The sequence below is a fragment of the Aethalodelphis obliquidens genome, unplaced genomic scaffold (assembly GCF_003676395.1).
Source record: "Aethalodelphis obliquidens isolate GAN/ISIS:26980383/991018 unplaced genomic scaffold, ASM367639v1 scaffold37, whole genome shotgun sequence".
In the NCBI taxonomy this organism is placed as follows: domain Eukaryota; kingdom Metazoa; phylum Chordata; class Mammalia; order Artiodactyla; family Delphinidae; genus Aethalodelphis; species Aethalodelphis obliquidens.
Window position 1 is genome coordinate 10,006,436 of NW_020837981.1, and position 15,765 is coordinate 10,022,200.

Consider the following 15,765-nt stretch of genomic DNA (forward strand, 5'->3'; position numbering starts at 1 on the left):
CACTCAGAGATCCTTCTTTTCATCCTTAGTCTGGGGCCATTTCTGTCCCTGCCGTCCTCACTAATCTGCGGCACACAGGAGGCCCCTCAGAGAGGGCTCCCCACACACACATCAACCCCCGAGGTTTGGGAGCTCAGTCTCGGGGTCTGGAACAGTGACTCTCTCCCCAGCTAACCCCAGCTGTGGCTCCCCAGTTCCCTTCCTTCTGACAGCTCCTTAAAAATCTTCCCCCACCCCACCCTCTTGGTCAGGAGACAAATGTGTTCCTCGTATTGCTGTTAGTCCAGGAGGCCACTTTCCCGTCAAGCAAAATACCCAGCCTTCTGATGACTTGAAAGCACCTAGTCTGGGACACACATACACATACACACTAACGCTGCTCTCCTTTCTCCAAAAGGCCACTGATCTCCAGAAGAGGTGAGACAAAGGTTCACCTGAGGTCACATCATCTTCCCTCCACCTTCAGAGCCGCAACCAAACCGTCAGACCAGTCTGGGTGGGGCAGAAGCACCCACTGGCGGAGCGCCTGCTCCGGGTCCGTGCTGAGCCATCCGTCCCTGCCGACCGCCCTGCGAGGCAGGTGCCCCAGTCTACTCCATTACACAGTGAAGAGGCTGCAGCTGCGGCATGGGGGCGGGGGCAGGGTGATGGACTAGCTTGTGTCTGACTTGAGGTTCACTGTCACGTTTACCTCAACGTTTATCTCTAAAACCTGTCCTCCTTCTCTTCTCCCTTCCTCTCGCCCTCCTCCTCCTCGACTTCTGCCTCTCTCTCCCTCTCCTTCCATCCCTCTGTTTGTCTACTTCTGTCTGCGTTCTCTCTCTCTTTCACTGTAACCCACACACAGGAGTCTAGGGCTGCTTAGAGGCCAGAATCACTCCAAAATGGCCTGAGCCTTCCATTCGTCTTTGGTACCAGAATATGGCCACACTTGTTTGGAAAACTCCATGAAGGAATGGACAGTGGCTACCTGTCCAAATACGAAGAAGGGAAGGGAAATATTAATAATAAGCACCTCTTCAGGTGATAGATTCAGGTGACCCAAGGATCCCACCTTAAGAGAGTCTGCCCTGCAGCATGATCATCTAACGTGAAACTCATTCTCATCTCAGATGCTTTTGCATTTTGAAAAAGGCTTCAGAGAAAAGTTCCCAATGGTAGGACTCAAGGGTAGTCCCCAATAGTGGCCTTTTTGCACCACATCAGCCGGTCATTGGCTACAGTCTGCCCAAGTCAGGGAAGGCAGGGTGGGCCGGCCTTCCAGGGGACGCCCCTCGTTTGGCTGAGGGCTCGTCTCCAGCAAAGGGGCAGCTGGGAGTCATTAGCAGCAATCCTCCAGCAGCTGGGGGATGGGGAAACTAGCAAGTTAGAAGGTAAACAAGCAGGTCTCCTCCTCAGAGCCCGGAGGCATCCCCAGCATTCTCAGCCACAGAACACAGTGTGCAGGAGCAGAGGCCCGTCCCTGCCACAACCTCGGTTTCCCGGTTCGTAAAATGGGTATGCAGGACCAAGGGGTCCTTTCCAGCTCTGCATGTCCAAGCTTCTGTGATTCCAGTTCCACCTCGCCCCAAAGTTCCAACCAGGCAGTCCCCTTCAGGTGATGGATTCAGGTGACCCAAGGATTCCACCTTGAGAGAGTCTGCCCTGCAGTGTGATCACCTAACGTGAAACTCATTCTCATCTCAGATGATTTTGCATTTTGAAAAAGCCTTCAGAGAAAAGTCCCCGATGGTAGGACTCCATGCACATGTGGCGCTAGTTAAGAAAGCAGAAGGCTTCCTGGCACCTCAGGTCATATCACAGACCTTCAGAGCTGGAAGGGACCTGAGAGAGGCTCCCTCAACCCCAGCCATACAAAAGGGGAAACTGAGGCTCAGGGTGGAGAAGTGATTTCCTCACCATCACACAGCAGAGCCAGCGGCAAGAATTCCCGGCCCTGAGCCTTTCTTAGTGCTCTGGGAGGAGTCCTCAGAAAGGAGGGCTCAGACCAGGAAACGCAGCTGCCTCAGGAGGGTTCCCCAGAAGCAGAACCTGAGTCAGAGATTCCCATTCAGATGATTTATGGGGTGGGGGGGAGGCCCTGGGGAGAAAGGGAGTGAGGGAAGCAGGATAGGGAAGGGGTAAAAGCTAAGCCAGAACACGGTCTCAGCTGGGGTCAAGCCGCAGTCCCACCAAGGATATTGGACCCCTAATAGCATCACAGAGTTTGTCCTACCTTGAGGCTTGGGGTGGCCTTTTGCACCACATCAGCCGGTCATCAGCCATCATCTGCCCAGGTCAGGAAAGGAAGGCAGGGTGGGCCGGCCTTCCGGGGGACGCCTCTCGTTTGGCTGAGGGCTCGTCTCCAGCGAAGGGGCAGCTGGGAGTCATTAGCAGCAACCCTTCAGCAGCTGGGGGACGGGGAAAACAGCAGGTTAGAAGGAAAACAAGCAGGGCTCCTCCCCGGAGTCCCGAGGCATCCCCGGTGTCCCCAGCCACAGAACACAGTGTGCAGGAGCAGAGGCCCGTCCCTGCCACAACCTCAGTTTCCCGGTTCATAAAATGGGTATGCAGGACCAAAGGGTCCTTTCCAGCTCTGCACGTCCAAGCTTCTGTGATTCCAGTTCCACCTCGCCCCAAAGTCCCAACCAGGCAGTCCCCCTACCCCCAGGCTCCCCACTAGGCAAAGCAGTTTAAGACTCAGTGAGACCAAAGTAGGGTCTCCATTCAGTCAAGCCTGAACCCCACGAGGCAAGTAAAGGCAACAGTTTCTTGGCACGTGTACGTCTCCAGCCTGCAGAGCAGGCCTAGGGAGTCAGTATTTCTTGAAATGTAAGTACCGAGACCACACTGGGTTGTCAGTAAATTCATTATCCCATTACGCAGAACTGAATTATTCAGCGCTCTTGAGGCCGCCTCAGGAACGTGCCCCAGCACAGTCAATGCGGCATTAGACGGATGGATGGAGTCAGGCCCAGGGCATGGTTGGTGCCGGGGTGATGGATCTGGGCCCGGACAGGCTGCCAGGGCTTGCAGGCACAAGGCTGCCTGGCTGGCAGGACCTGGGCACTGGGTGTTCCTGGGGTCTGTAGAGGGGGTTATGCACGTATCCACAGTCCTCCTCACCCCTTAAGAAATCGGCAGAGTATATCTTTGGAGCCCACCTGCTCCAAAGGGGCCAGGGACAGAGGATCCAGGCTCCACCTCTTCCTGGCTGTGTGACCGCCAGAAGGTCATTCACCTCTCTGAGCTTCAGTTTCTTTATCTGTAAAAAACACAGTGATGATGCTGAATGTTCCCAGTATCCATTCTCCCTTTTAAAGATAGAACTGATTTTTTCATTGAACATATAACCCTCTAGAATAAAGACTATTTCCAGGCCAAAGTGTGGTCACGTGACTAAGTGCTGCTCAAAGGGATGCAAGTAGAATATCTTACGAAACTTTCAAGAAGTGTCCTTAAAGGAACGAGGTTAGTTCTATTTTGTCCCTTTCTGCTTCCTAAAAACTGGGTTGAAGGTGTGATGGCTGGAACTCAAGCAGTCATCCTGTTTAATGAGAAGACACCACATGATGAGGATGGCAACACAGCAGAGGAGAAGCCTGAGTCTCAGTTGACCCTGGAGGCTCCATACAACCTCCAAGTTACATCTGTATAAAATAGAAACCAACTTCTTTTTTGGACTTTTCTGTCTCTCACAGCCAAACTCAACCTTACCTTGTTGGGCAAGTCCAAGGGTGAAATGAGTTATTACAGGAAAAGTGGCCACCTCAGTAGGTATTTCCTCTAGGATATGTCAGTGGTTAAGAACTATAAGCCCTGAAACCAGAGAACCTGGGTTCAAATCCCAACTTTACCACTTATAAGCTGTGCAAATTTAGGAATGTTGCTTAACCTCTCTGTGCTGCAGCTTCTTCACCTGTAAAATGGGGATAAAAATGGTACCTTTCCCCTTACAAGGTTTATGTGAAGATTAAGTGAGTTAAATGAAGTTTAACTGACACACAGTAATTGCTATACTGACACAGTAATTGAAGTGACTGACACACAGTAATTGCTATATAAATATCAGCCGTTAGTATTTCATTTTTGTAGATCTAGGGGGATTCCCTATGTAACTCAGAGACCTGGGTCCCTGTAACATCTCCCAAAGCTCATCTCAGTCTAGATTTTCCCCTCAAAGTGGCTGTGCTCTCAGGGTAGCAACGCCAGAGGTGTTCTGAGTTTCAACCATGACATGAACAGTTTTGCTTGGGGTGGGCGGCAAAGTCTGGGATCCTTGTTTGGAGCCCACAAGAGGGATTGCTCTTTGGAATCCAGGTGAAGTTCTTACTCAGGAAGCGAGAAAGAGAAACAAAAGCCTGAGATGGGCTGTGTACCCTGGGCAGGTGTCTCTCCTCTCTGGGCCTCTGGGGAGTGGATTAAACCAGAGGTTACAGCTCATGCACCAGCAGCTCAAAGACCAATGTGGAATATGAGGGAACCTCTTTGGGTTTGAGGCAGCAGGGAGCAGTGGGGACTGGGGCAAGGGCACATGACCCGTGGGGGATGGGGGGGGGAACCACACAGCACCAGCCAACCTGCCCTGCAGCAAAATGAGCCCAGTGGGGGCTTCCCTGGTGGCGCAGTGGTTGAGAGTCCGCCGCCAATGCAGGGGACACGGGTTCGTGCCCTGGTCCGGGAAGATCCCACACGCCGCGGAGCGGCAAGGCCCGTGAGCCATGGCCACTGGGCCTGCGCGTCCGGAGCCTGTGCTCTGCAACGGGAAAGGCCACAACAGTGAGAGGCCTGTGTACCGCAAAAAAAAAAAAAAAAAAGTGGGCCCAGTGTTGTCAAATCTGCTGCTCTTTCAAAAGAAATGGAAATCAAATCTGAATGTGAAATTTTCTGATGGTTTAGTGTTGGCTCCATTCAAATAAACAAAATACTGATGGAGGCAAACAAAATATGTCCCCAGGCCAGCTCAGGGGCCACCAGAAGTAAACAAGCACTGAGAAGTCTCCCATGCAATGCAATCAGAATCCTTGAGTTCCAGGCTCCATGTCCTGGTGTCTCAGGGGAAAATGGGCATATGCTGAGTGTGGGGATAAAAGAAAGGGGCTTGTCCTCCCCGGGGAGGTAGGCACCCTGGGCTGAACCCAGGGAAGGTGAGCCTGACCCCTTGCTCCCTCCCCGCTGGGTTCAGGATGGCAGTGAGGTGGACAGAGGCAGGAGGTTGCCCTGCGACCTCAGGTGACACTCTGACTCCCAGAGCTCCAAGTTCCTCCTCTGAGAAACAGACTGGAGAATCTTCAGCTCAGGCACAAGGCAGGGGCCCTGGCCCTCCTGCCCCTGCTGAGGCCCTGCCCTGTGGGGATCTCTGCACCCACGGCTTTGGGGACACCCAGGGGCCCTTGGGATCTGTGTGTAGATTGAACTGCTGATCTTGACTCTTCTCTCCCTGACCCATAATAGGGCTACACAGCCACACCCTTTGCCACGTGAGCTCACAGTGCCACCCCATAGAGAGGGCAGAGCACACACACTTGCCCCCTGTGCAGAGCTTGGCCGAGTGATTTGTTGGGGCCGCTGGAACATGAGCAGACCTGACTGAGGCAGAGGCTTTCAAAGTACCTGTGTGGTTGGCCTCTTGCCCCCATGCTGTCCCCTGGGAAAGAGCACCCCCAGGTAGCTGCTGGTCTCAGAATGATCTGGACCCACAACCCCAAGCAGAAATAGCCCAGCTGATCCACTGACCCAGCAGTGAGAAAAGTAGGTGTTTATTTTGGAAGTTGCTGAGACTTGGGGCTGCCACACAGCAATGTTGCAGCAGAAACCTGACCGCTATGCTGGGAGGTCGTGGGCTTCCCCAACCTGGACCCAGCTTGCTGCACAGAAGCTCCCACCCTGTCTGGTCATCCACTGTCCCAGAAGCCCCTGCACCCCTGGCTCTGATGCAAATAGAGAGACTCTCCTTGGAGTGGGGAGACCCCAGGCTTTGTGCCATACAGAACTGGAGACAATCCCCACATCCTGCCTATGAGACCCCAGATGTCCCCTGTCTGTAAAGAGTGGGTGATCATGCCTGCCTCACCAGGGACTGGGGAGGCTTGACGAGACACAAGTCTGCAGCAGGGCAAGGGTGGGGTGCACGGTACTGGCATTTCCACTTGTCAGGCGTGGGAGGGATAGGGCATCTCCTGGGAGAAAACTGACCCCTGAGGAAAACGAGGCCTTACCTTTGGAGAGCGTGATTTTGAGTTCAGTGTGGAATCTGTCACTCAACCTGAAAAAAAGCAAAAGGGGTTATCTCAGCACCAACTCTCAATCACCCCTGGGCACAGACCACACTGCTAGAGTGCCTGTATCAGTTAGGAATGCTATGAACTTCAAATAAAGAATAAATAGCTAATCATTGCTTAAACACAAAGGGCTCCATTTTCTCACATAACGAGGAGGCTAGAGGTAAACAGTTGCTGGGAGTGGTTTAATGTCTAGATAATGTCTTCAAGGACCATCATCATCCTCACTGTGTTTTTCTTTTTTAATTCTTAACCTTGTTGCCTCAGGGCCACAAGATGGCTGCTAAAGTTCCAAGCATTTCATCTTTACACAACCCTATTCAGGGTAAGAAAAGGCTAAGCAAGAAGAGGGGATTTCTTATTATCAAGGAATAAAAAGTCCTGAGAAGCACCTCTTTTTCCCTGGCAAGATATCCCTGGATATCTTGAAAAAGGGACTGGGGTGGGGAGGGGGGTTGTGACAGCCTGAGAGGGATCACAGTCCATCCCCCGGAGCTGGGCACATTGTCGCCTGAACAATATTGGGCTCCTGTTGGCAAAGCAGAAGGAGGGGGTTGGCTCTGCAGTGGATGGTAACACTGTGTGCTGGAGGTGGGAGAATCGGTCCCACAGAGGCAGCACTCCTAACTGCAAATCTAGAAGCTGCTTTGTGGCAAACAGCAGACTTCACTTTGCTGCAAATAACAGAATCCACTTTGTTGCAAATAGCCAAGTCTACTCTGTGGCAAACAGCTGACTCTGGGAGGGCCAGAGCGTGGGTGCGACACAGCATCACTCTCCTTCCAACCATGGACTCACATGCCGCATCAGGTCTGGTACCTGCAGGGGAGGCTGGGACGTGTGTGTTTGTCTTCTTTTGGGGAAGGAAGGATTCACAATGTAGGCCAGTGTCTCAAGGAGGAGAGAGAAGAGATGCAGGGGAACTTTCTTTGCTATTTCTCAAAAGGACGCCCATGAAGTCTTGACCATTTGACGGCTCCTGAGTGTCAGCTGAGGTGTCTGGCAAAAGCGATGATGCCCAGGAGTGGCTTTGACAGTGGCACCCTGCCCATCCCATCAAGAAGAAACGAGCAGGGCTTCCCTGGTGGCGCTGTGGTTAAGAATTTGAAAGCCTCTGCCAGCCAATTCAGGGAACACGGGTTCGAGCCCTGGTCCGGGAAGATCCCACATGCCGCGGAGCAACTAAGCCCGTGTGCCACAACTACTGAGCACGTGCACCACAACTACTGAAGCCCACGCACCTAGAGCCCGTGCTCCTCAACAAGAGAAGCCACCGCGATGAGAAGCCCATGCACCGCAACGAAGAGTAGGCCCCGCTCACTGCAATCAGAGAAAGCCCACGCGGCAGCAACGAAGACCCAGCAGAGCCAAAAATAAAAACAAATAAATAAATTTATTTAAAAAAAAAAAGAAGAAGAAAAAAGGAGCAGGTGACACCATGAAACACACATCTAAGTCATCCACTGGGGAATCCCAGAGACACCCAAATGCCAGGACCTGAGTTGAACCAGAGAAATCGGATCACAGGTAAATCTCTGGCGCATGGTGGAAGCCTCTCAAGAGAACTCGATGAACTTCCAGGGGATATAGGAGCTCTGGACTTGGGCCAGTGGTGAGATGACAAACTCTTATGTGAAGCTGAGACAGGGACAGGTTCACACCTGGCTCTGCCACTTATATGTCACCTGACATCTGGGAACCTCAGTTTGCACATCTGGAAAACGGGGGCAATGCTAGCTTCTTGAGAGGGTGGCTGTGAGGAACATGCCCACTGCCCATTCTGTCTATGCAGTAGCAGGGAATCCTCTGTATTTAAATACCTAATGTGACTTCCCTGGTGGTCCAGTGGTTAAGACTCCTCGTTCCCAATGCAGGGGGCCCAGGCTCAATCCCTGGTCGGGGAACTAAGATCCCGCACGCCGCGTGGCGCGGCCAAAAATAAAAACAAACCAAAAACCTCACAGCGTGGTTCTCAAAGAGGGGGGATGGGAACTTGGCAGGGTTATCTTCATCCTGACAACCACACTGAGAGGCTGCAGTTTGTGGCAGAATTTGACCACTCTCCCATGATCTCTACCACCAGTGTTACTCTCTCGGTCATCAACTCAGGTGGCAAGGGGAACTTTGCAGATGGAACTAAGGTCACTAACCAGCTCACCTTGAAATGGAGAGATTATCCTGGATTAGCCGGGTGGGTCCCCTGGAATCACGTGAGCCCTGAAAAGCAGAAAAGGAAGGCAGAGTGATCTGAAACACCAGAAGTATTCGAGGTGCCTTCTACCTGGTGAGACCCTGAGCGGAGGATCAGCCAGGCCTGGCCTGACTCCTGACCTACAGAACCACGAGATAAAAAATGGCATTGTTTTAAGCCGCTCAGCATGTGGTGGTTCATTACACAGCACAGAACACTAAGACAGAAGGATCATCCCCATTTTTCTAGCTGAGAAACTCGGAGCTCACACAGCCACAAAGTGAGTGGTGGACCAATGTTTGAACCCAAGTCCCTCAGACTCCGGAGCCCATGCTGTCACTTCCCATTCGGCCTGTCCAGATGAGGAAACTGAGGCATGAGAGGCCAGGGCACTGCCAGTGCCAGCTCCACAGCATCTCAGCACAGAGGAGGCGGGAGCAGGCCGTGGCCCCTGTCCTCCCCCGCTCATCTGAGGGGCCCCAGAAGCTCCTGATTCACGGTCTGTCTGCATCAGCCCACTCGGCCCACCACGGCCCCCGGAGCCACTAGAGTCACAGCATTGCCCCCCGAAGTCTTAGGTGAAAAGCTCGGCAGACCTCACCCAGATGTGGTCAGACTCCAGGCTGCAAGTTTGTCTGTGGAGACAGGAGGCCTAAAGAAGGCAAGCCCTGGACAGAGGCTCACAGGCACCTCTGAGAGAACCACAGCTGCCGGGGAAGAGCCCACAAGTGCAGGAAGGGGACTGAAGGGCCCAAAGGTAGGAGGAGGATTCCTGGGGCAGGGCCTGGGGACTGGGGGTGATCAGCCAGCCAGTGAGGCCTCTCTGGCCCCAACAGACTCCACTCTTATGTCCTAACTTCTCTGACCCATGCTCCAAATCAGAAGAAACAGTTGTCCTATGGGCCAGGTCAGACACAAAGATCAAAGATGTATTCAGTTTTGCTGACATGGAGCGTAAAAAAAAAAAAAAAAAAGTCTAACCCAAGTGTTTTAAATTGTGAGATTTCACATTAAAAGCCAGATTTCCAACCTCTTTTGAAAAATCAGAAGCTCCAGCCACAATATGCTCTTCTTCCCACATGGCCACATGAGTGGGAGCTGAGGGGCCGCCACACCTGATGGGGCATCAGTTCTGGAACACCACAGTCCCCACTGCTCCCTACCGCCCTCCCCTCACCTGCCTGCCTGACCCCTGAAGATATCTAAATTCTAATCCTTTAGGCCCAACTTGACTCCATAACCTTACTCTTCTGCCCCTACCCCGCCCAGTCCTGGGGGGATCCTGGGGGAAGGCGCCCAGCCTGTGTGATGTTAGCAGGGCTGGGAGAAGTAGGGGTTGGGGGTATTAGGTTAGTAACTCAGGGGCCTCTACCAGATCCATTTTTGTGAACAGCTATTTCCAGTGACCCAGTCTGGCTAAGAATTTGGCAGGGGTCAAACCCCCTGACTTCCTGGTGTCGACCCAACAGCACGTATGGGCATGCATCCTCTCTGCCCTCATGACCAGCAGGTGCCTTGGTGCCTAATGGGGCAGCTGCACTTGGCCAAAAGGGCAATTGAGAGAGGCAGAAATGATCCTCCCCCACCCCTGGAGACAGCTGCCCACATCCACGTGGCCCTCTGGGGAGGCCCAGCTTCCACCGCCGCCACTCGGGCCACCTCCAAGGAAAAGAACCCAAACCTACTTTGTCTTCAGCCCCCTGGTCTTCTAGGAAAAGGCCCTGTAACAGATTCGGAGGCGACACTTTGCTCCCTTCATTGCGAACTGAGACACCGGCGCTGTAATGGAAGAGACAAGAAATGAGTAGCGAATGGGGGAGGGAGGTGGAAAAATTAAATTTTGCGTGATCAGCAAGGGTTCAAACAATCGCTCGCCAACTGAAGTGGGTGCCACGTCTATAAGTCATTCTGTTTTATAGACCATTAGGATCTCCAGAGAGAACCTGCATGGAGACCACTGCTTTTTGTTGAAATTAAAATGTCAGAGAAGAAGAAATAGAACAAAACAGGGAATCTGCAATTAATTACCAGGCCATAAAAATTCAATAATCAGGAGGCAGAGCAGCCGCAGGCCCAGAGGTATCAGAGCCAGCGTAACAAGAATGGAATACATTAATCTTTTCAAATTAGTTTTTTAATCTGAGGGGGATATATGGTGACATGCCTCCCCTCCCCGCCCGCCTCCCACCTCCACGGGCTCCGGCCTGAAGCCAGGTGGGGGGAGGGAGGTTCTGGTGTGAGCTGGGGGCCTGCCCAAACCCAGACCCCCAGACAGGAAAGAGAGCGCCAGTTTGCAGCCCCGGCTGAGCCCAGCGCCCCAGTGCCGCCTGGCCTGGTGGAAGGGTCTCAGCAGAGGAACCATGAAAGCACTTCTGGTTTCCCCCGGGTCAGAAGAGCTCATTGTGTGTCCACGCTCCTGCGTGGCCTCCCGTGGGCCCAGAGCTCCCGCAGCTCCGGTCAGTCCCGGGCTCTGAGCTCCGGGCTTCTTTAGTTCGCCCTGTCTTCAGTCTCAGCCAAACTGCTCCCTCACCAACCTCCCCCAACAAGCCTGTCCCTGAGCCTTGCTGGGGCTGAGCCTCGCCTGGAAAGCCCCCGGTGGGGCTCCAGTCTGCCCAGTGTGGTTGCTGAAGGCTGGTGTCAGGGGACAGCCACGGAGCAACGGCCGATGGAATCTGGCTTTTAAATGTAACAGCTATAGCCCACTAAGTCCCAGGCCCTGTGTGAATTCTTCACCTGGATTTTCTCATTTCATCTCCCAAGAGGCCAGGACTGTTAAGAACCCCATTTTACAGAAGAGAAAATTGTGAAGCCGGGACACACAAGTTCCCTGTGCCCTGTGGTCTCTGAGCCCAGCTTCACTAACACAAGCCAGGACAGCTTCTTTCGCCTCGCCCCATTCGGCACACAGTCAGTGTTCCCATCACTGTTCACTGGATAGCATCCCTGAGGAACAGCCCTGCAATGGGACTTCACCTGCCCTCTGATCTTTCCTCCCCAAGATATCTTCAACTTATGATAACAGCAGCTGCCACTTCTTGAGCAGCTACTGTGTGCCAGGCTATGGGATCTGGTGCCATTAATAGTAGGGCAGTGGTCCCAGTTTTACACAAAGGAAACTGAGGCTCAGAGACTGATGGGCCCAAGATCTCACACCCAAGCCTAGCTGGTACCCAAGAGCATGATTCTAACTAAGGGTGTTGTCTCAGCACCCCATCAACCAGATCTGACCCAGGGCTCCCAAACCCCAACTCCCCCAAACATACATTCCTTCAACTTGACATCCTTGGTGACCTCCCCCAAGAGGCCCTCCCTGATCCTCTCGGTCCCTCCCAGGGTTCCTTTAATTTCTATCATTTGTACCTGTTAGTATCCTGTTATACCGACGTTCTACTCGCCCACCCATATGCCCCTGGGGGTTCTCAGCAAAAATGGTAGCGATGAGGAAGCAGCATAGCCGCCGGCACAGTTCCGAAAGCGGCCACTAGATGACGACTGACCCACTTGGGCGGGGCTTGCAGTAAGGCCATGAGGCCGCCAGATGGTGGTCGAGGCCGCGGCTCCGAGGGCACTACCCGGGCAAGTTGGAGCCGCGAGGGCCCGCGGGTCCCAGGGCGGTCCCAGTAGCCCTAGCGCAAGTGACCTGGACGCCGCTGCCTCCTGCCCGAACCATGACCCAGCCCGTGCCCCGGCTCTCTGTGCCCGCCGCGCTGGCCCTAGGCTCGGCCGCGCTGGCCGCTGCCTTCGCCAGCGGCCTCTTCCTGGGTGAGTAGGGCCGGGCCTTCGGCATCCTCGGCAGAGGCCCCGCGGGCGGGCGGACGCAGGAGCAGAGCCCGTGAACCCGCGAGGCTGGCTGCGGCTGAGGCTCACCCCCGGCGCCCTGGAGCCCCAGGCCCTGACCCAGCACCACCCCTCCCCGGCAGGGAGATGGTTCCCTCCATGGCGATCCCGGCGAGAGAAGCGCCTGCTGCCCCCTGAGGACAGCCCCCTGTGGCAGTATCTGCTGAGCCGCTCCATGCGGGAGCACCCGGCGCTGCGGAGCCTGCGGCTGGTCAGCAGGGCCGGAAGCGGGAACGGGCGCCCACCTCGGGCCGGGAGGGACCCACGTGGCTGCGTGACCTTGGGCTGGTCGGTGGCCCCCGTCCGCGCAGGCCGGGCATGGTTGGGCGTTCCATGAAGGTCCGCCCCTGGGCCACGCCCACAGCCACGCCTCTGGGGGCTCTAAACCTGGGGCTCAGCTGGGTGACTGGCAGGGCTAGTGCGACCCTCTCCTCCCCGCAAGCAGCTGACCTTGGAGCAGCCGCAGGGGGATTCCATGATGACCTGTGAGCAGGCCCAGCTCTTGGCCAACCTGGCTCGCCTCATCAAGGCTAAGAAGGCACTGGACCTTGGTAGGGCACGCGGCTGGGGTCACTGGGGGCCGGAGTCACCGGGCCGTCGCCCCACTCTGGCCTGAGCCTGTCCGTGTCCACGTCCTCAGGCACTTTCACAGGCTACTCGGCCCTAGCGTTGGCCCTAGCGCTGCCCCCGGCCGGGCGCGTGGTGACCTGCGAGGTGGACGCAGGGCCCCCGGAGCTGGGACGTCCCCTGTGGAGGCAGGTGAGTGCCCCACACACCTGAGGCCTTCGTCGGGCCCCTGGAGCCCGGCCACTCCCAGCTCCGGGAGAAAGGACATGCTGACTCTGACCCCGCTCCTCTCGCACGCAGGCCGAGGTGGAGCACAAGATCGAACTTCGGTTGAAACCCGCTCTGGAGACCCTGGGTGAGCAACGGAGCGGAAAGGGCCTTGGCGCCGTTTCCCAAATGGGACCACCCGGCGCGAGGTAGTGACCCGGTCCAACGGGCGGGCTTAGGCAATGACAGCCCCCACCCCCCCGCCACCCGGTACGCAGCCACATGCAGAGTGGCAGGCAGGGGCCCTCAAGTACCTGAATGGTCACAGCGCCTGGGCCGGCCTGGGCGGGGTCTTCCGGCCGCTGGGGCCTGCGGACTCAGCTGCATCTGCCCCTCCCTCCCCCGCAAGATGAGCTCCTGGCAGCGGGCGAGGCCGGCACCTTCGACTTGGCCGTGGTGGATGCGGACAAGGAGAACTGCACCGCCTACTACGAGCGGTGCCTGCAGCTGCTGCGACCCGGAGGTGTCCTCGCTGTGCTCAGTGTAAGGGACAGCCCCGGGAGAGAAGAAAGACCCTCTTGAGCTGGGTCCGTCTTTTCCTTGGGCTCCTCCTCGCCCCCCTGCCCCAGAGCCCCGCCTAGTACAATCACGTAAGCTCCTGCCCCCAGGTTTTCCACTTTCCCCTGCTCAGGTCCTGGGTCTCCAGCTCTCACCCCGCCTCCTGCTCAGGCACCCCCCCCAGGCCCCGCCCCCACGATGCCCCGCCCCTCCGCAGGTCCTGTGGCGTGGAGAGGTGTTGCAGCCTAAACCGCAGGACAAGGCGGCCCAGTGTGTGCGAAACCTGAATGAGCGCATTCTGCGGGACGCCAGGGTCCACATCAGCCTCCTGCCCCTGGGCGACGGCCTCACCTTAGCCTTCAAGATCTAGGGCTGGCCCCTACCGAGTGGCCTCAAGGGAGGGGCCCTGGGACCCCCAGCCATTGACACCGAGTTTTAAATCTGACAATAAAGTGAGGCCTGGGACACGACGATCTTCTGAGCCTCCATATGTGCTGAAGTGGGGTAGGGAGTGAAGGCCCCGCACTGGCTACATCTTCAACAAAAGGGAGCTTTGAGGCCACAGATGTTCATCCCCTCCCTGGCACACTCCTGAGGACACTCTGGCACCAGGGCTGTACCTGACCACAGGAGCTTCCAGCTGACTGGAAGCAGGATTATCAAAAGTTTTAATTGGGGCTTCCCGGTGGCGCAGTGGTTGAGAGTCCGCCTGCCAATGCAGGGGACCCGGGTTCATGCCCCGGTCCGGTAAGGTCCCACATGCCACGGAGCAGCTGGGCCCGTGAGCCATGGCCGCTGAGCCTGCGCGTCTGGAGCCTTGTGCTCCGCAACGGGAGAGGCCACAACAGTGAGAGGCCCGCGTACCGCAAAAAAAAAAAGTTTTAATTGACCTGCCCACATGCAGTTGGTCAGAAACCCCAGCTCCTTGTGGAGATTTGCCTCCACAGGACCTGAGGGCTGGAAACCTGGTAGAGCCCCTGTGGTCTCCCTCTGACACCTCTTCCTAAGAAGGGCAAAAGACTAAAGTTCCTGTTCAGTGCAGCTGGAACCGGTGGAGACCAATCTGGGATCTGATGGCAGGAAAAGGGCCTTGCTCCGTGTAAGTGTTGTAGGTTATGCCAATTCTGCTGGCCGTTTGCCCAGTTGTCACAGAACTGTCAGCTTGGCCTCACCTCTGCAGTGGAGGCCCTGGTCAACATCACCTGAGACCAGGCCACTTGACTTAGGCCTGAGGACCTCAAGGTTGACTGGAGTATGTATCCTCTCCTCCCCATGAAGTCCATGAAGAACATGAGACACTGAGTGGGATCACTGGCCAGAGGTGTGAAGCAGACAGGCCAATAGGTAGGAGGCAATTTTTAACAAGTTCCCCAGAGGAAGATGAAGAGAAAGTTAAGCTTTCCAACACAAACATCTATGAGCCTATGAGCCCAGGTGGAGAGGGAGCCAGGTGCTTCACTCTGTGGTTTAAACCTCCACAATCCATAGGAAGATCTTATCTCCACACCACAAATGAAGATCAGGCTCAGATATGAAGTGTCCTTTCCACCAACACTGCCTCAGGCCTCAGGCAGAAATGGCATCAGCCTAGAATTAGGTTTTGCCACCATCTGTTAGGCCTGGGTGGTGGAACTGAACCTGGAGGCTGCTGATTAATAAATTAATCATCTATTAATTTCTAACATATCAAGGCCACAGGAGCCCCATGAGCCCACAGCTGGCAACTTTCATAACCCTACAGTATTTGGGATATATACTTGCATTTCAGACAACCCTCAGGAACCTGGCTGTAAACTATCCTTCTCTCTCCTACTTATAAAAGTATATAAGAAGCACATGGGTGAATAGGTCCATTTTACTCTTAAGTATCCTGAAAACACAAGAGCTGCTTTCATACCTAGCTTGCAGACAGCCTTTCCTGTTTTTCTTCTTACCTAGCAATAGGTCCTGCCTGATTCAAACAAACTGGTTCAAATTCCAACTTACTGCCATTAAGTTATGTGTCTTATTCCATGGGCCATTCCAGCCAGTCCCTTAGGACAAACAGATCAGAAGGGGCCTTTGTGCCCCCCATTCGGAAAGCTTGTTTGGGTTGCTAATCTCTCATCAGATTCTTCTTGACCTGGAAATTTTCAGCATGTATCA

The 15,765-nt window shown here is 55.0% G+C and overlaps 1 protein-coding gene and 1 long non-coding RNA gene across 5 annotated transcripts in view; one reads left to right on the top strand and one right to left on the bottom strand.

Moving 5' to 3' along the window:
* Positions 1-12,609, bottom strand: part of LOC113632569 (uncharacterized) — a 152,127-nt gene extending 139,518 nt beyond the window's left edge. For 3 of the 4 annotated variants that reach the window (XR_003437871.1, XR_003437868.1, XR_003437870.1), the window contains exons 1-6: positions 12,534-12,609; positions 10,137-10,230; positions 8,419-8,477; positions 6,198-6,244; positions 3,106-3,244; positions 2,216-2,390 (exon numbers count right to left, since the gene is read on the bottom strand). This is a non-coding gene — a long non-coding RNA (uncharacterized LOC113632569). Of the gene's footprint in view, positions 1-2,215; positions 2,391-3,105; positions 3,245-6,197; positions 6,245-8,418; positions 8,478-10,136; positions 10,231-11,811; positions 11,907-12,533 lie in introns of those variants that run through there. The other variant, XR_003437869.1, reaches the window with a different exon arrangement.
* On the top strand, positions 12,010-14,090 carry COMTD1 (catechol-O-methyltransferase domain containing 1). The gene is made up of 7 exons (XM_027129804.1): positions 12,010-12,213; positions 12,372-12,499; positions 12,734-12,839; positions 12,929-13,047; positions 13,156-13,210; positions 13,472-13,605; positions 13,838-14,090. The coding sequence occupies exons 1-7, from the start codon at positions 12,120-12,122 to the stop codon at positions 13,988-13,990; spliced, it is 789 nt and encodes a 262-aa protein (XP_026985605.1). The 5' UTR covers positions 12,010-12,119; the 3' UTR covers positions 13,991-14,090.
* The last annotated feature ends 1,675 nt before the right edge of the window (positions 14,091-15,765 follow it).